This window comes from Pleurodeles waltl, chromosome 1_1 (genome assembly GCF_031143425.1).
Source record: "Pleurodeles waltl isolate 20211129_DDA chromosome 1_1, aPleWal1.hap1.20221129, whole genome shotgun sequence".
In the NCBI taxonomy this organism is placed as follows: domain Eukaryota; kingdom Metazoa; phylum Chordata; class Amphibia; order Caudata; family Salamandridae; genus Pleurodeles; species Pleurodeles waltl.
Genome location: NC_090436.1, coordinates 827,723,702 through 827,744,141, shown reverse-complemented (window position 1 = coordinate 827,744,141; position 20,440 = coordinate 827,723,702). Strand labels below are relative to the sequence as shown.

At 44.0% G+C, this 20,440-nt stretch overlaps 1 protein-coding gene across 1 annotated transcript in view; it reads right to left on the bottom strand.

The window, feature by feature from the left end:
• MAMDC2 (MAM domain containing 2) overlaps window positions 1-20,440 on the bottom strand; it is a 480,378-nt gene that overhangs the window by 83,413 nt on the left and 376,525 nt on the right. The window contains exons 10-11 of the mRNA XM_069228830.1: window positions 9,789-9,882; window positions 7,552-7,704 (exon numbers count right to left, since the gene is read on the bottom strand). Coding sequence (XP_069084931.1) covers window positions 7,552-7,704; window positions 9,789-9,882 — 247 coding nt within the window. The remainder of the gene's footprint in view (window positions 1-7,551; window positions 7,705-9,788; window positions 9,883-20,440) is intronic.

Below are 20,440 nucleotides of genomic sequence, written 5' to 3'. Positions count from 1 at the left end.
GGAGAGTACCGGCACTTCTCGGAAACAAGCAGGTACTCTATCACAGAGTACCTGCACTTCTATTTTTCCATTTAAAGCACTGGTCTAGATGAAGAGAGACAACGCCTTTCCCATTCCCACTTCACGAAAGTGACAATTCAGTGTAAACGCCTGGGAGTGCATCGTTTAACATTTTTCCAGAATAAATATTAAGCCCAGAGAGGCTTTGATATGAAAATCATTTACTGCAAATTGCCTTATTCTGATTCACAGCCGGGCTCAGTCTAGTGTGCGGCGCTGCCGCTAATTGGTGGCTGCAGGACTGAAGCAAAGGACACGTAAACGTTTCACGGAAGAGATTAGTGTCTTGCCTTAGATCACGGCCACTTTGCGGGGATCAATGGGCAACCTACATGCTGCAGGCCCCGCCCCCAGCGCGAGGCTCCTGACGGCCAGATGGCCCGCTACCTGCACCCATGTTGCGGTGCATTATCCAGCTGCCGGTCTCCGCCACGCAGTTCTGTGTGTTCTCCATGTGACGGCACAGTGGCAGGCCCTGGTGAGGAGCCCAGAGAGTCCAGCCAGCTTTACGTTCTCTATTGCGTGCGCACATGCTGTTTGTCGTGAAGGCTGTAGGTTCTGAACCGCGTTACTTTGTTTTTCTTTGTTTGGGACATGTGGAATGGTGTCTGAGCTGCATGATTGCCTTTTCAATCACAGCTGCACAAGACAAAGTCATGCCCTGCCAGTCAAAGATTTTTTTTAACTCGCACGCCATGTTTATAGAATACAAAGTGAATCTAACTGGCCACCTGGTTTCACCTGCCTTTATTTCACAGAATGCTGGCACTTTGTTTTATTATTTCTAAAATGACGTTTCTCAAAACGTTTCCTTTGTCAATTCCAGCTACCATTATTCGTAATTGTGAACAGGTATCCAGCAACGTTACATCTTCACACCTGTTGCTTTGAATGAATATACCAGGTGTATACATAATTTATGATGGAAATAAATTCTGATGGGGATCCTCTGTTACTTCTTAATAAATGGTTTGGGTGAAAGTGTCCGTAATTGCATTCAGTTAAAATACAGAGCTGCTCACTTCAACTCATAGCTATTGTGCTATGTGCCCAATTTAAACCTGCACTGCACAGCTGCCAAGGTCTGAGAGCTGCAAGGACAGAGGAACCTCCTTCCTTCAGTAGAAGCCACTTCCATTTATAAGGGTCAAGCCCGCAAAGCCCTTTGTCCCTGTTGTAATCTCTCTATGGGCTTTTAACCACGACCATGTCATGCCCATCAGTTTAGTTGGTTCATGGGCTTGCCTTTTAAAATTTGCTTGATTTCATTAGTGAAAGGCATGCATACATCATGCCTTTTCCGGCGATTAGCCCTCCTTGAGAGCACCGGCCAACTACTGAAAACATAAGAGGCGCCATGCTTTCTGTATGGTTTCTAAACTACTTTTTCTCTTTATTTCGTAGGCAGTGCGATCTCGCAGGGCAGTAGTCGAACACTTTGCATGACATGGACCCTGTTAAATGTATAATTGCACTTTTGCCGGGTCGATGGATAATTGCACTTTTGCCGGTTACATGGTTAATTTCACTTTTGCCGATAAGTTTCCCTGGGAGCGAACTTCTTTTTCCCTTTGTGTGTCTGCTTTGCCCTCATGGCGGCCGTTGGCTCGCTTACGTGAAACTGGTTTACTTTTCATTTTCCATTTATGTGGCAAGAAAAGTCCGGTTAGGAGTTTACAATGCTAATAGCTCTAACTCGAGCAAACGCGAGACCCATTGCATTGCAAATGCTTGTTTAAATATTGTTTATGTTTTTCATTCCCCACAATTGCAGTGCCGCTGCCACTCAGCGCAAGATTCAGGAGTAAAAAATAGTCATAGTAGGGACAGATAGAGATTGGTTTCGCAGAAGGGCACGAACAATCTGTGCATACTTGCGTATGCTTGTGTTTGCATGAATTAGCATATTGAAGCATTAAGTCTGCCTAAAATAAACATTGTGTGGCAATATGACCTGACATCTTTAATGAGGCAAAACCAACTTCAATCTATTTACAAATGTAAAACACTGTGGCGGTCTTTTTAAAGAGACTTGTAATGTTATCTATTTCAGTGTTTGTGACTAGTTTCTGAACACCAAGGAAGCAGCAGCCTGTGGACTGGTTTATGTTTTCAGACAAAGCCTTGTCTTTCTGTTTTTGTGTGTTTGTTATCTTAGTACAGCTATCAAAACCCAAATCTTGAGGCAAAGTTAAACTCAGCAATTGAGAGCAAATGCACAGCTAGTCTCAAAACAGATAACCAGTATCTAACCCACATTGGCAAAGACTATAGGTCTCGCCTTTGAAACATATTGGATTTGTCAGAGTAAGAAGGAAAAAACAATGATACCGCTAGCCGGCGTCATTTTGTAGGTGCGCCCACCAAACATGCATACAATATGCCAGAATAATAGGCCACTTTTTTAGGGTGGAGCACGCAAGCGCTGTAGCCTGCTGTAATCTCTCTGTGGGCTTTTAACCACTCCCACTGCATGCCCATCAGTTTCGTTGGTTCGTGGGCTTGCCATTTAAAAATTGCTTGCTTTCATTTGTGAAAGGCATGCATACCTCATGCCAGGGAGGCAGTTGACTGAGCTGCGGGTGGTACTGCGATCCGCGGCATGACAAAAGTGGGTGGGTTAAATGCATAGGATGAGGAGAAGTACACAGACAAGATAGAGGAATACAGAGAGAGGCGGGCAGCTTGAGAAGCACACAAGAGGGAGAGGGCAATGTGGGTGTAAGTCAGGGAGAAGGGAGTGCATGGGCAAGAGTATATGGAGTCCAGTAACACAAGTGGGGTGCAAAGAAGCATACCATGCTTGACAGCGACACAGAGTGAAGGGGGAGAGAATCCTTCAAGGGTGACCTCTGAAAAACACACAAACTTACTCATGGAATGTTTCAGGAAAAGTAAAAGAGCTCTGGAAAAGCGAGCACACGTGGATGAAGAGAAGGAGCCAATCAGAGAGGTGGTAAACAGGCAATATTTCTTGGGAGGGACAAAGACATGCTGGACATGCTAAAACAAATAAAGCCAGTGAACAGAATGCAAGCAAATGTGAGTGACAAAACAGAAAGCCAATGGTAAGAAATGGGCAGAATGCATTCCTAAGTAAGCCTTCAGCATGTCCCCCATTGGTTTTTGAAACCATACAGCTCAGCTGTCATGTAGATTTCGACATAAAAGTGGTAGCAATGAGTAACTGCAAACATAGTAGAATGTAATAATGGTAAAAATTACAATGTCTTTATTTTATTAGTATTGTTCTGTATTTAGCAACTAGAAATTCACACAAAGCTCCGTGGAATCATGGGTTTAAAAAGAGAGACGATTTAAACCCAACATCTTAGCAGTTCCGATAGGCGTATGGACCAGAAAGAAGACAAGGCAAAAACAGAGTCTGCCAGTGCTGGTGATCATGTAAGGTGAGGTAAGAAGTAAGGCAGCAGCATTGGGATTTCACCTAGTGTTGGCACAACATTCGTTCAAAAGGCCTGGAAATTGTGCTTAGGAACAAATGCAGCTGGTGCATTTCTCTTCGTGCACCGTTTCTGGACCGCAGCACAGACATGCAAGTGCAATGTCTTTTTACATACACGTTCTGCTGTGCTCCTCATCATGAAGACAAACTATCTTGTGGAAGGTTGCAGACAAAAATGTAAATGTGAAACAGCACTCTAAAAGATGTATGCTAAAAAGTATTTGCATTGTAGTAAAAAGAAAATGACAGTTTATCTTTCCGAAAGAGGAAACAAAAACATGTTTCTATAGGACTCTTTTTGTTTAATGTAGGGGTTGATTTAATTCCGGGGAAGGTCCTCAACATCTTGGACTGTGGAAGGAATCATACAAGATAGGAAGAGTAGATCACTACACTTGGATGTCTGCGTAAGCTGCATGTCTGCCACAACTTAGAACGTTCTCACAAAGCCGGAACTTGCTTGCTTCATCGCAGAAAAGGCTGTTTGAGCCCAGGTAGGCCAAAGTTCATTAAACATCATGAAAAATAGCCAAAAATATGAAACGGGGATGAGAAACACAGACTACAACAGCTAAAATGAACAATGGCAACGAAATGGATGAAATATTCAAATCTGCATTTCCCTATTTAAATATTAATAAAGCACGCTATCACAAGGCTGTAGTTGGCGCTACTGAGCTATTGAAATGAGGTAGTTTAATACAGGTAGAGCTATGTCTTTAAGGTATGCTAACATTTTAGATAATCTGGGAGGTTACCAGGGTGTCTATTCAAAAGAGAAGCTGCTCGAATTGAAAAGCTTTTGTACACAGAGATTTTTTTGAGTTTTAGTATGTATAAGAAATGGGGATGGTGGAGCGGTGGGTATGGACAGAATAATATAGTGAAATCAAAAATCTGCAAAGGCTTCTACGGCCTGGTAGAGGGGCCTATCCATTAAGACTAATCCTTTATGGGTAATGTTCTTGGGGATAAAAAGCCACTGGGCTGGGATGAGGTTACTGAAGGAATTATGTTGTCACATTCATTCAGGTCAAGTAGATTGCAAACAGTAGCACTGTGAATATCCAAAGTTATGGGTTTTGGGGAAGCTGACTTTATTTACAATGGCAGCAGTGGAAACTGTTAACTGCACACCTCCAAAAAAATTGCAGTCACATTTGCATCAACAAGGGTGTAATGGAAAACAATACTTGTACCCATGGGTTCTGTATCAGACTGTACTTGGCTACCAAGGGGAGTCACTGCTTCGCACTGACACTACAGACATATGATCCCTCTATTCCTTCCACCATCCTCCAATTATGTTCACGGCCTTCAAATCTCCAATTTGACTCCAATTTTGTTAATTTATGCTTATTGCCACATAATTTCTCCACAGCCTTGAAAACATCCCTGTGACAAAACACGTGTCGGCTGCTGTTGATGCCTCTTTACTTGTCTTGAACAAATAACTGGAAACTATTCATACCCTCGTTATTTTTGATGCAACCAATACCATTGATCATACATCTATGTCTTGATTGACCACATTCTAATTAAGAGACTGTATCACTATGTTGTATTTGAATATTTGCTTCAATGAAAATAACAGTACTTTCTGTTGCATCATTCAACATTTTCTGACAAATGCTAAAATTCAACTTCATACACAATGTTAATGTTTGCCGTGCTCCTGAAGAACGTTATTTTAGGGAAACTAATATATACAACATTACAGTAATCTAACCAAGAAGATATGTAAATGTATACAACAGTGACTTTAGACGAGAAGGTAAAGAATATAATATATGCCAAGTAATATACACCTGGAAAAGCAAGATTGTGAAACAAAGTGTGTCTGAGTCTTCAAAGAAATTTTTATTTTGAATTTGAATCCTAGAATCTAGTCCCTCGAAGGTTGTGGTGTCCAAACTTGAGGCACCGTGGAAACATTAGATTGTATGTAAGCAGAATCTCTGTTTTTCAATGCCTGGTTGTCATTATTGTATACGAAATAGCCTAAAGATTCAAACAAGGGAGACAGAGATGTCACACAGCTATTCAAAGAAATCAGTAGTAAAGCTGATCTATTGAGAACCACATAAGACAGAAGTTTGTTAGATAAATCAGAAGGCATTTGGCATCACAAAATTAGGTAGTATCCCTAATCCTAGAGAGGCTCATTCTAGCAAAAAGCTATTCATAGATGATTCTGTTGAATACAGGAGATAGACTGAATAGTACAGACAAATTACACTTCTACCACCAAAGTGCAATCTGTAGATGTCGAAGGCAGTGACTACCAATGACTCACTTCGTTTCGTGGTTGAAACCCAACTTGGATCTATATACAGTTTTGTTGTCTTTGACAAAGATCTACCATTGCCCCATCACCAAGAATTCCAGGAACTTTGAAACAAATGCCAGCTATAAAATTATGTGATAATTTGGTAGTAAAGATGCACACAAGAATGATTTGAAGAGGGGACTAAGAGCCACCCCCTTTTCAGCTTTTTGGGACGGATCATGAATCAAGTTAAACAGTGTAAGAGCCAGACGATGGACACATTTTGACTGTAGAGCCAGAACGTCGATAAAACATTTTGGGAAAGCCCCCTGCTTTGAGTGAGGTACAATTACTTAACATCAGGAATGTAGAAGTTGGTCTGGGGCAGGTTTGTGTGAAGGAAGAAAGTATTGTTCATAAGTTGTCACTGAGGCACAAAGAGGCTCGAACCTGAAATGAGAACAAGGACTAATGATTTACATACTCCTCAGATGGTATAATATCCCTGATGCACTGGTCGGTTGGTGCTCAGCAGTAGATGTCAAATAAAAACTGGAAAAATACCTGTTGAGGCTGAGTTTAGGTGTGGGTTTAAATGAACGGAAATTAGATTTTTTCGAACTGACTGGATTTTAGGATGAATTTAGTGCTAACAACCTCACCAACCCTTTTTGTGGATTGGGTTTATGGTGGTTTGACCACAAAATCTGCCTTTCCAACTATGCATAAAACAACCATTTCAAATTCCACTTTGAGGAGGCATATTTACCATCCTTAAGTCACTTGGTTTGTCGGAATTGCAAATCCCTCTAATCTCACTGAGACACATTAGGCTCTCGTTTTGAAGCTAAAAAAACACTGCAGAGTCATATAATAATGTTAACAGTTTTAATGTGGGGATGTATGGACTCCTGTGCTAAACATTTCATTTTTCCCAAAGCTATCTAAATCTTGAAACCAGCATCGGAGGGGCTAACTGATCTTTCCTTTAAAAAGGTCCTAAGGGAAAGGCTCTACACATAAAGGCCTTAGTTTTGTACTTAGGCTATGTAATCAGGCTATGTAACCAGGGGTTAGTGACTCAGACCAATTTTAAGTGTACCTTAAAAGTCAAATATTTTAGCCATGGAAAATTGTTTGGTCAAAGGTTGTCTGTGTTTGACCATTGTTGTACAATGAATCAGAAAGGTCCTTGTTATGAGTGGCTACTTAAATTCTGGGATGTGTGTTAACTCCTGTTACTGTGTATACCGGAGTAGTGAGTTTTGCAGCTATCACCACACTCCTGCAGTTTTTACTCAGGTAAATTTCAGGTGGTCAAACATACTGAAATGTACTGGGGGTGAAAACGCCTGATAAATACCAGAACATGCAGATTTTGGTGCAATAGGCACTGAAATTTGTATGTTAGTCTCCAAAAATTTGGAACAGGGGCTACTTATCAGACTCAGTAAATTCCGACCAGTCACTAAGACAGATTTTATTGGGTGCCATACGTGTTACACTTAACACCAGGCCACAAAGAGGACCTTAGTGCTTGAAGGTGAAAATTACTTCTTCATATGTTTCTCATATGATCTCGCTTACTTACCTCTGGGGTTGAAAAGGACATTGAATGACCAAAGCATAATTTGTAAACAAACAACATCATCAAAACTAAGAAAAATAAACAAAGCAGATAATGTCATGATTACGCCACTCAAGCTCAGACAATTGAAAGAAAATCTAGTTCAAAGTATTGTGAAGCTCAACTCACCTACCCCAGTGGTGTGGTCCCCTTTCGGTCCAGTGTATGAAGTTGGTGTGTCACCCCTTCTCCGATGCCAGCTGGTTTTACTTATCTTTTCTTGGCTGAATTCACATTCATTTCTGTCAAAATCACACTCTCCAGGAGGAGAGGATAACCAGCCTGTAAACACAATAATATTGGGTTCTATGTGAGCCTAATTAGCTCCAATACATGTATGGTTAATTTGCTTGCTCTTTAGTGCAACACGAGCACCCTCTTCATTTTCATGTTCCACCACACTCGTGTGTATTTGATCTTTTATTTCTATGACCCCTCTCTTTCAAATAGGTTGGGATTGCTTGAGATGTGTATTCCCTCTTTTAAAACCAACTGAATTCATAGCATGGCCCCTTGCTTCATCGTGTGCGCTTTTTCTGCTTCTGTTTTATTTATATAAATATTGTGAAGCACAATACAAAAATGCTGGAATATTTAATGCTGAAAATGCTGAAAATTGATTCCTTCAAGATACATGCTCTGAGGGACTATACAGATGAAGGGTGAGGGAGACGGGGATTTGAAGCAAGAGAGGGCCATGAATGGAGAAGAAAGATTAAGTGAACATAATTTTATTGCTTAGGTCCTCATAGGTTAATCAGAAATCACAGCATTTTCAGAAGTACACCTTCTAGAGATTCTCCCTCCATCTTCCTCCATTCTTAATAGCCTGATACATCTTAAGTGGAAGAGAGGCACATGCTACTTTGTAACTTAATGCTTAAGGCATCCTCATAAAGCTCCAAATGTGCCAGAGAGTCATGACGCCTGCACCCACCCTCCTCAAGTGTATTTGTTGTCTGATCAGTCTCACTCTCTGCTGACTCAGCTCACCAGGCACCAATACTTTGCTTTTACTTTCACTCATTACCTTTGGTCCCCGCCAGCGCTGCTCCACTGACCGCCACACATTGCTGCAAACACCTGACCAAGCTCTCTAAACCTGAAGGGCTTCTTTCCCCCTGCCCAGCTGTGTTCCGGCAGCCGCTGGCTTTAATGTAAGCCCAGTTTTTAAGGGGTAGGCCCAAGGAGGCATCAAATGGACACTGACTTTTCAGAAATAACAGACCTCAAGTGATCCCTCTTTCACAGATTGGATGATTCTTTGGTTGACTTTATCTATCAGCTACCCAGGGCAGTCAAGTACGAAGGATTCCATGGGCCCTGGTGAAAGCAAGGAAAATAGCTCCTTTGCCTGCTGTTGGGGTATTAAGATTGAACAATTATCAGGGTTCGATGGGGCCCTCATGGCCCTGGGCACTGGTGCCACTGCACCTACTGCACCAACGCAACATTGAAAGGGAAAACCCTGCTTTCTAGCTTTTGCACATTCCCTATGGACAGCTTCTGAAATACCAACACAGAACCAATTTAAAAATATGGCCTCCTTTTTGTGACCTTCTGATGCAAATACTAAAAAGAACAAAGATCCTGCGTAAATTACACAATACTTGTCCGTATTATTCACATGTAAACTAGATAGTTTCACGTTTCTATACACAGAATGTAGACATTTCTATTTTTTTAATAGGATACAAGTTAGCAATTAATAACTTTTTTAGAGACGTAGGCCTCACTTATGTTAGGATATAGGTGTGTGATTCGACCACATATAGTGAGGGCCAATGGAATTATGTGATTCTGCATCTGCAGTGTTGCCTGCTCAATTTTGACTTTGACACATTTGCCACATTATCCAAAAATTGCTGCATAACCTGAAGATTTTAACAAAAAAGTATTTCTAGCCTAAACAGATCAAAAGTTACTAAAATGCAGTAACCTGTTGCCATGCAGTAAAAAGCCCTTTGCTAACGTTATGTGGTCACCTTTCAGTAGCTTATTGCTGTATTTGAGAGTTAAATTGGCAGTAATGAGGCAAAATCTTTAGCAGACACTGGTAACATGGGTACAAATCTCAAAATATTGAAGCAAAACTACAAAAAAGTGCAGCATTATGCTGCATAATTTACTTTTCTTGTGGCATAATTTAGTCAACCGCAATGCATAAATTGGTCTTCCTTATAAGCTAGTGGACCTGCACATAATTCATCACACATGTCCCTTTCAGTGCAATTGATCTTAATCAAAAATGCATATTTTATCTGGATGTTACATTTGTTGCATGCATTGTCATGTACAAATTTGGTTTAACAGTAGGTAATAGAAACTATGTTAAATTAAAGATTTTACATACTCAAAAAACTTACCAACAACGTGGCAGTCTCCAAGTCTGACGGTAACATCATCTAGTGCTACGAGTCCACAATCCCACAGGCTTTTACACATGCTCACAAATACAACCTACAATGTATCGAGTAAAATATTTGGTAAGGAGGCCTTAAAAAGTGATTTGATATTTTAACAGTGCGCAAGCATTCTGAAAGTTATTTGCCATAAAAAGATTATTTGTCATTTTCACACACACATTCAAGGCACTACATAAGTTAGGCCCCATCTGCCTGAACAATCACATCTCCTTCCACCAATCATCCAGGCGCATCCGGCCAGCAGGGCTCCTACTCGCAAAATGACATTGCAGTCCACAGCAGAGCCTCTTCCTCTCATGAATTCTGCAAAAAGCTGAAGAAATGACTTTTCAATTAATTAACCTACTCTAGCCAGGCTAGTCAAACGCATTTGCTCAGAGCCAGGATACCCTCGCGAGTGAAAGTGCTCTTTACATTATCCACATTACATGTTCGCGATAGTTAAAAAGATTTTCATTTTTTTGTCCCAATCTAAACGTGGTCTCATGAAAAATCACATTTCCTATTGACTGAACAAATATAGAGTGTGCTTGTGAACATAGACATCACAGGTAGGGTGACCACCGGTCCGTAAATTTCACGGACTGCCCGTAATTTTGCCCTGCCGTCCGTTAATTAGGGGCAGCTTAGTTTCCCCAGCCGAAGTGGAAGGCAGGAAGTGTCCTGTGCTCAGAGGGATTGAGAGGTAGACAGATAAGAAAAGGCCTTCTTACCAGGGTGTCTCCTTCCCTAAAGAAATGCAAATGTGCACAACTGGTAAATCTGCAAATGCAAAGGGGCTTGAAAACCTGCATCCACTTTAACCAAAGGAGTCACTTGAAGCTTTCTGATGGCAACGATATTTTCTTTTAGAGAGGTACTGAGGTGTTCCAAGGTGAGCTGTGGAGTGTGTGGTTTTAATGGAGTGTTATAAAAAATGTTAGTACTAGGTATAAAATGTAGATTGTTCAAATCTGTATTTGAGAAGCACTTTTTTTTATTTAACAAAAATGTGTTTGCGCATTTTGTAGCAGCCTATATATGATGTAATTGTATTTATATAGCGCTTACTATCCCTGACGAGGCATCGAATGCATGTGTAAAATAGGGACTTACACATTCTCAGTTCTTTCAGGGGACTCAGTGCTTCATAGTACTAACAAACATTGCAAAGCCAATGTGTTTTAGCCATGTTAAACAACAGAGTGGCTGCTGCTCATGGCTAAAGGTTAGTGGCATAGTGGTGTGGGGTGGAGTAGAGGGGCACAGGAGCAGTGGCGTAGAGCCCAGTGGTGCAGGGTACAGTGCAGTTGTTTATGGTGCACTGGCATAGAGTGCAGTGGTTTAGATTGCAGTGGCAGCGAGAGGCGTGGGGCAGAGTAGAGTGGCATAGAGTGCAATGGACTAGAGTGGCATGCAATAGAGTGGCAGAGAGTGCAGTAGTGTAGAGTGGTGCAGTGGCATAGAGTGCAGAGCAGACTCGTGTGGCAGGGTGCAGTGGCGTAGTGTAGAGTGGTGCAGTGCAGAGTAGAGTATAGTGCTGTAGAGTGCAGTTATGTAGTGTGGAGTGCTGCAGAGTAGAGTGGCATTGAGTGCAGTGGCATAGAGTGTAGTGGCATAGAATGCAGTAGTACATAGTAGATTAGTGTACAGTCAGTGGCGGAGAGTGCAATGTTGCAGAGTAGAGTGTCAGTGCAGTGATGTAGAGTGGAGTAGAGTGGCACAGAGAGCAGTGGCGTAGAGTACAGTGGTGCAGAGTAGAGGGCAGTGGCGTACAATGCAGTTGGTTAGAGTGCATTGGCGCAGAGTGCAGTGGCATAGAGTGGCATGGGGAAGAGTAGCATATAGTGCAGTGGAGTAGAGTGGCATACAATAGAGTAGCAGAGAGTGCAGTAATGCAGAGCGGTGCAGTGTCATAGAGTGCAGAATAGACTTGTGAGATACATGTAGAGTCCCAGACATACACTCTAGTACTGTGAGACTAAAGACAAGTTGTGGGTACCTCACATCCTGACATTAGGTGTGAGATTTTCACCCACTCCATCTGCCCTGCCTCTTTATTTTATTTTTAGGTTGAAATTCCATGGGCGGTTGCGGTAAGCCAGATGTTTTTGTTCAATATGTTTAAACTAGCAATAGGATAATTACCTTACTGTTTCCCAAACTGTTTGCCAGGGGTTTTAAAATGTTCAGAAACATAATAAAACATTTGCTGTTACTTTCTCTTCAAGAAAGATTGGGTAGATTTGGGTAGGGGTGATGGTCTTGCTGCAGTACTGAAGAGCATTAATTTACTACTGAACAAGGACGTAATGTGACACCTGAATGTAGCATACCAGGAGGCAATCACAAAAGACCACAGTGAATAAATGGTGCTACGTTAAAAAAGAGTAAATAAATGCACTGACAACATAGTGAGACATGGCCTCTCTTGCGTGTGTCTGTAAAACTGACGTTTGTTCTTGAATTTTTGTCCTGAATTTTGACCCTTTGTCTTGAATTTTTGTCCTGAATGTTGACCCTTTGTCCTGAATTGTTTAAAGTCCTGTCCAGAATTTGCATCAATGCCAGGTTGTCACCCTAATCACAGGTCTGATGGTAGGCAGTACTGTGCCATTTCATATGACCTGTCATTTTTTATTTTTTTTATTTTATAGTCCAAGAGTGTGCACCCCTGCCACTCCCAGGGTAAGGCAGAAAGGTACCACCTACCTGCCCAGAGATGACATTTTCTTTATCTCTCAGACTTTCAGCCATGTACAAAACAGCACCAGGCATTTTGCCGTCTTCACTGCAACATTGCTTTACACAAGCAGATGTTGGAGGGGAGGAGCAGCAGAGCAGGAATATCATCGCAGTGGCGTTACAAACACAGATTGGTGATTCCTTTGGTGAAAATTTCTACAACCATTTTCTAAGTCATATTTATTGTATGCATGGTTTAGTCAAGCGAGGGCCACAGACAGGCTGCCACAGTGCCATGATCACGCTCCTGCAGCCTTATCAGGCATGGAACTGAAATGCAGGTCAGCTCAGTTCACTGCTTCATTTGAGCCCATGGTTGCAGGTTGGTCCACCAGCACCTATGTTGGGGGACCAGCACTTATTATTCCTTATTAGTCTTTCACCCAGAGGAAAAGAGAGAAAAGCACACAAGAAAAGAAAGAAGAAGGAAAGGAATTAAGAAAAACAGAGATAAGGGGAAAAAACATGGATTAAAAGGAACCTGACAGAGTGAGATAAAGATCGAAGCAGTGCCCGGTGGTGGATTTAAGAGGAAGGCGGGAGTAATCAAGACGATGCAACCTTGGCATTTGGCACCCCGGCCTTATATAGCACAGGCCATGGGGCTTCTAAGAAAGGTTTGCTCACCGGAAATTATTATATTACAAATTAAGCAGTGACTGGGTTGCAGTGCACGTAACTACAACCAAGACATACAGCTAGACGGGGAAAACAGCAAAATAAAAGTCTTAGAGGCAGAGCAGTGGCTTTGAATACTCGAGCAACATTCAGGGTGATTATTGAATCATGTATAATTCTGTAGGAGCAGCCCCTCTTGTTGTAGTTTCAGTCAGTTATTCCTCTACAGGATGTAATAGAAGCACATTCAGTTCTGAGAATGCCTCATAGCTAGAAAGGGGCAGAGAGGGGCATGTCAAAACAGAATTATTGAAATGGCGAGGAAACAACATGGAGCAGTTGTGACACGAGGTGAAGGTAGCACCTTAACTCTGCATTTCATGAGTTTTTTGTGTTTTCATAACAAAACCATGGTTAATAGAGAATTCCATCTTAACTCTCCTTCACCTTTAGTGGTTAGGGCATTTTTAAAAATCCTTTTGTATATTTGCATATGATAATATGTTGTTTGGGCATATGATGTGGGTATCCTGTGTGGATCCACCCACAGGGGATCCATGGATCCTGGACAAAAATGAAGGCCTTGATTGGTGGTCCACAACCTGAAAGAAAAGCTGTGGCTGCCATATTCTTTCTTGCTTTGACCAAGGGATGGAAGAAAACAGAGGAAAACATATAAGAGATGAGCATAGACGTATCTTGACCTGACTGGACACATGGACCCCTCGTGGGCAAAAAATTACCCAATTTATTTGGGCCGAACTGCTGATCCACTGTGGGACTCAGTGTAAATCCGTGATGCATCCGCAGATCCAAAGCAGATTAAAAAAAAATACATCCATTTACACACACAAAACCCCTGCCGTGCAGTGCAGAGCACGGCATTGGGTGCATGCTGAGGGGTTGGACGTAGGCTTGTGTGGCGGTGGTTGTATTGCCGTACTGTATGTATGGATTACTTACATTAAGAAAGCATAGAAATTCACTGACAAAACCATAGGCTACAGGGTCGTTATAGTGAGGTTGATGTTTTGTTCATACAAAACCATATAGGAATTCAGCAGTTACAACTATACTTATAGCTATACTTATCTGAAGAAACTATAAATTGTGCTGTGAAGTAATTTTAGGCCGCAAGTTATGATTTCTTAATATAAGTATACCTATAAGTATAACTATAACTGCTGAATTTCTATGGTTTTGTATGGGTAAACCATCAACCTAACTATTACGTCCCTGTAACCTTTGGTTTTCTGAGTGAATATACATATATAAAACCTACTGGCTGTCGCCAGTAGGTAGCTATAGTTAGCATCTAGTTTTAACTTAGGCGCCACTTGATGAATCTTCATAACATTTTCAAAACTAATACGACCATCTTGAAAGTTTCAGGGTGATCTGTCAAGTGGGGGCTGAAAAAAAGGGGGTCTCAAAACACATTTTCCCCATTCATTTTTCTATACGGTCTTAAGATCTAAATTGCTGAAAGGAATTCCACCAAATTTGGGAGGAAGCTAGATTATGGTGCACAGATTGTGCCTTTTTTAAAATTTGGTGTAAATCCATTCTGTAGTTTTGGAGATATTAAACGCTAAAAAATATAGCTATATAGGAACACAGATCCTCTGCCGAGCCACACCCGGTGCATCAGTGCAAGAATCTCATTGGCTGGCTGCAACCTGACAGGGAAATTGCGATGGCCATTTTCTTTTATTGGGAAATGGTCCCTGGGGCCCAAAAGGTGGCTGCAATTTAGATGAAGGGGTCAGGGTAGAGGCTCCCTGCCCCCTTGGGGTTGATATAAATGGAGTAAAAGCATAAATTATGATGTTAAAATGCGCGAAAATAATTTTTTTGATGGTTTTCGAGGTCCATGGATCCTCTCACACCCACTCTCACATCCAGAGAGACACTTTCACACCTACTCGCACACCCAGGCACACACACTCAGAGACACTCACATCCATTAACACACCCAGCGAGACACTCTTACATCCACTCTCACACCCAGGCCCACCCTTTCATACCCACTCTCACACCCGGACATACACTCTCACATCTTTTCTCACACTCATCCTTACAGCCACTCTCAGATCTAGGCACACCTTCTCACACTCACTTTCACACCTAGACAGACACTCTTACAGTCACTCTCACATCCAGACAGACGCTGTTACACCCACTGTGACACCCATACAAACCATTTCACATCCACTCTCATACCCAGACAGACACTCTCACACATACTGTCACACCCAGACACACGCTCTCACACCCAGAGGCACAGGGGGTCATTATGATCAGGGTGGTCACCAGAGTGCCAGGGTCACGGTGGCGGTCGGACCGCCGCGGTCGTAGCAGTCCGACCACCTCATTATGACACTGCCAGGCTGCCGCCAGCCTGCAGCCTGGTAGTCCCGGCAGTTGTAATCCGCCAGCCTTTCCATGACTGTTTACACCGCCATGGAAAGGCTGTTGGAATGGTGGATTTGGGGGTGCCCCCCATGCACAGCCCCATCACGCATTCCACTGCTCGAATTACGAAGAGTGGAATGCGCGACGGGTGCTGCTGCACCCACTTCACTGCCACATTGCCACCGGCTCCACTAGGAGCCGGCTGCAATGTTAAGGCCCTGTTCCCCACTGGGGGCCCAGTGGGGAACTCAAATTAGGTCCGGCGGGGTTCAGGCCACCTGTGTGGCCTTATGGTAGGATGACTTTGGCGTGCGGCAGAGGCCACCTGCCAAAATCATAATGGGGGCCACAGTCTCACAGACACTCTCACACCCAGAGAGACACCCTCACACCTCCTCTCACAGCCAGAGACACACTCTTACATCAGCTCTCATACCCAGACCCACCCTCTCACACCCACTCTCGTACCCAAACGCTCTCACATCTTCTCTCGCCCAGAGACACAAGGTGAGGGAAAATGCCACTGTTGGCATGGTCACCCCACACTTTGTGCCTAGTGTTGATGCCAGCTTTGATTGGAAGTGTGGTGGGGCCCTGCTAACCAGGCCCCAGCACCAGTGTTCTTTCCCTAAAACTGTACTTTTGTTTTCACAATTGGAACAGCCCTGGCACACAGTTAAGTCCCTTGTAAAAGGTACCCCAGGTACCAAGAGTCCTGTGGCCAGAGAAGGTCCCTAAGGGCTGCAGCATGTCTTATGCCACCTTCAGGGACCCCTCACTCAGTACATGCACACTGCCATGCAGCTTGTGTGTGCTAGTGGGGAGAAAAGACAAAGTCGACATGGCACTCCCCTCAGAGTGCCATGCCCACAAACCACTGCCTGTGGCATAGGTAAGTCACCCCTCTAGCAGGCCTTACATCACTAAGGCAGGGTGCACTATACCACAGGTGAGGGCATAGATGCATGAGCATTATGCCCCTACAATGTCTAACTCAATTCTTAGACATTGTAAGTGCAGGGTAGCCATCCTTAGTATATGGTCTGGGAGTCTGTCATTACAAACTCCACAGAACCAAAATGGCTACACTAAATAGTGGGAAGTTTGGTATCAAACTTCTCAGCTCAATAAACCCACACTGATGCCAGTGTGGGATTTATTGAAAAATAACCCCCTGTATGTTAGCCCAACTGCTAGTGCAAGGCTGACCGTTCTGTGCTAGCCTACCACTTCCTGGTGAGTTTCTGACCACATGGTGTGAGTGCCTCTGTGCACTCTTTGGTCAGAAACAAAGCCTGTCTTGGGTGGAGGTGCCTCACACCTCCCCCTGCAGGAACTGTAACACCTGGCGGTGAGTCTCAAAGGCTCAAGCATGGTGTTACCGTGCCCCGAGGCACTCCAGCTAGTGGAGATGCCCGCCCCCCGGACGAGCCCCCACTGTAGGCGGCAAGTCCAGAAGGATAATGAGAAAAACAAGGAGGAGTCACCCCCTCAGGCAGGTCCACCCCTAAGGTGACCAGAGATGAAGTGACCCCCTCCAAGTGAAATCCTCCATCTTTCTTTAGAGGATTAGGACCAATAGGGATAGAGATGTGCCCCCTCCCCAGAGGGATTGGGCACAAGGAGTGTGTAGCCACCCCCGGGGTCAGTAGCCATTGGCTACTACACTCTGACTCTAACACACCCCTAAATTTAGTATTTAGGTGCAACCCTGAACCCAGCTCTTCAGATTCCTGATGATCTCAAGAAAAAAGAAGGACTGCTGAGCTGAAAACCCTGCAGAGAAGAGAAGGAGACACCAACTGACTGGGCCCCAGCCCTACCGACCCGTCTCCTGCTTCAAAAAGCTGCAAGAAAAGAAACAAGCATTCTGCAGGACCAGCGACCCCTGAAAAGCCTCCAGGGGACTGTCTGCATCACTGAGGACCAAGAAACGCCCGTGGACAGAGGATCTGCCCAAAGAAAAGACCAAGAAACCAACTTTAAAGGGACTCTCACCTCACTCCACAAGCATGAGTCCAACTACTCTGCACCCAACGCCCCCGGCTCGTGTACAGAGAAACCAGCTATCCAAAGAGGACCCCCAGGCGACTCCGATGACATGTCCACCCTGGGATGACCCCCCTGTGCCCCCATGACGACGCCTGCTGAGGGAATCCCGAGGACACCCCTGACCGCGACTGCCTGCCTGGGACGAAGATATCGGAAGCCTGGAGAGGCACTCAACCCGCAGCCCCCAGGCCCGTGAGAAACCGACCACCAGTGCAGCAACGACCAGCAGGCGGCCCTCACCCTTGCCCAGTCGGTGGCTTGCCCGAGAGGCCCGCCTATGCCCTCCCTGCAGCGCCTAAGTGACCTCCGGGTCCCTCCATAGAGTTCTATTGAGAACCCAACACCCTGTTTGCACACTGCACCTGGCCGCCCTGTGCTACTGAGGGTGTGTTTTTTTGTGTCTACTTGGGGCCCCTCCAGTTCTCCTCCAAACCCCCCTGGTCTGCCCTCCGACTACGCGGGTACTTACCTGCAAGCAGACTGGAACCAGAGTACCCCCTGTCTCCATAGGCACCCATGTAATTTTGGCTCCTGTTTGACCTCTGTACCTGACCGGTCCTGTGTTGCTGGTGCTGGGTGTTTGGGGTTGCCTTGAACCCCCAACGGTGGGCTACCTATGTCCCGGAGACTGAACACGTAAGTGTGGTACTTACCTCAAAAACTGTACTTTACTTACCTCCCCAGGAACTTTTGAAAATTGCAGTGACCACTTTTAAAATAGCTTTTTGCCATTTTAAAGAAAATTGTGTAAAATATTGAATCTATTCAAAGTCCTAAGTATTGCTATGCAAAGTAACTTTCATTTGATGTACTTACCTACTAAATAAATCTTGTGGTTCTAAAAATAAATTAACAAAATAATATTTTTCTATATGAAAACCTATTGGCCTGGAGTTAAGCCACTGAGTGTGTGTTTTCACTTATTGCTTGTGTGTGCACAACAAATGCTTAACACCACACTCTGATAAGCCTAACTGCTCGACCACACCATCACAAATAGAGCATTCGTATTATCTACTATTGCCGCTATCAAGCCTCTCGGGGAACCCCTGGACTCTGTACACACTATGGTCCTCATTACAACATCAGAAGTATTGACCGCCTACCGCCACGGCGATGGCTGCCAACATACCGTTGCGGTGGCTTCCAGCCGCCCACCCGCATTATGACTGTCGAAAGAATTCCGCCAGAATGCTGGTGGAATTCCGTCAACGGTCATGGCGGCGGACGGCGGTAAGGTTGCGCTGCTGCCAGCAGCAGCACTACAACAGCAAAACACCGCCTACCGTATCATATTCCATGATACGGCCTGGCAGTGTTCTGCTGGTGGACGCTGCTGCTGGTAGCAGTACTGCGTCCCGTCTCCTGCTGGAGGATTCCCTGTAAGCAGGTAAGTCGGGTTCTTCAACAGGAGAGTGGTGTGGGGGTGGTGTGTGCGTGTGTGGGGGTGTTGTGTGTGTGTGGGGGGCTGTGTGTCTGTTATTGTATGCGTGCATGTGGGTGTACGTGTATGTTGTGTGTTGTGAATGCGTGTGTGCGACAATGTATGTTAGTGTTGCGGTGTGTGGGTATGTATATGTGTATGCGTGGGTGTGTGCATGCGTGGATTGTGTGCAAATGACCTACCAATTAATTTGTAACCTTAGTAATATGCTGTCTACATCATTTTTCAATGGTTACTTGGGGGCGTACCAAGTGGAGTAGGACAATCTATGCTACCCTTGGCCTAGCTGATTTGTCCACTCAGTTGAGGATTAGGTATTGCATCACTTATGTGTTCATGAAGTAATAGTCTTGTTGTACCACTATTTCGAAACAGGTATTTGTTGTAATGGAAAATGTGTTTAATGCACTGGCAGTCGTGCAGGTCCATGCGTTAATCATATTTATATTTCATTTCCGTTTGACATTTGTGTAGTCTGGATTTAGGTATGGTGTCAGTGATGTTGGTTTACTCATGTTGTCAAGTCCTGGAACTGTAACAGCATGTCAGGTGGAATGGTAGGTGGCCTATGATGTCAATAGTGGCTGCCTCTAGTGTAGTTGTTGTGACACTGCACTCAGTGATTGCCTGTGGGTGTGTAATGGGTGCTATGTAGGCTATTATAGCTGCACATGCAATAATGAAGTGATGGGGTGTATCTGTGTTTAGTGTGTGCAGATTTTCCTCTGTGATTGTGTGACTGTCAAACATATATTCTACACATCAGTTGTCACCTGTATGGGAGTGCCACTTGTTTTGGCTTCATCAGTTCAGGTACCCATGTTAGCATATATGTATAGGGGGTCAGACAGCAATGTGATATGTATGCCACATACTGTGTGGTCTATGAATTGGGTAGTCTACACTTTCAAGGGACATTAGTAATTGAGATGGACTGGTCAGGTGTTGTTTGAGGACATGTATGATGTGTTGTGATCACTCACCTGCTCTTCCAATAGGTGACAGGAGTATGGAGAGATATGATCCGGAATATGCATGATATATCTACTTCTGCCAGGGCATGAGTAGCAGGCTGGCATGACTTTACAGGTGTCCAGGTGGATTACTCCAGCCATGCAAACTTACTCAGAATGTGATGTGGGTGTGAGGGATGACATGAAAGGGTGGATAGTAGTAACGTGGTGTGACATGATGTAGGAAATGTGTAATGCCAATGGAGATAGCCTTGCCTGGACATGTTTACTTGCAATTGTGCAAGTAAACATGTGTGTATGTAAGGAATGTGACATTCCTTTCGCTCCCTCTCCCTCTCTGTCTCTCACTCCCTCTCTCTCTATTT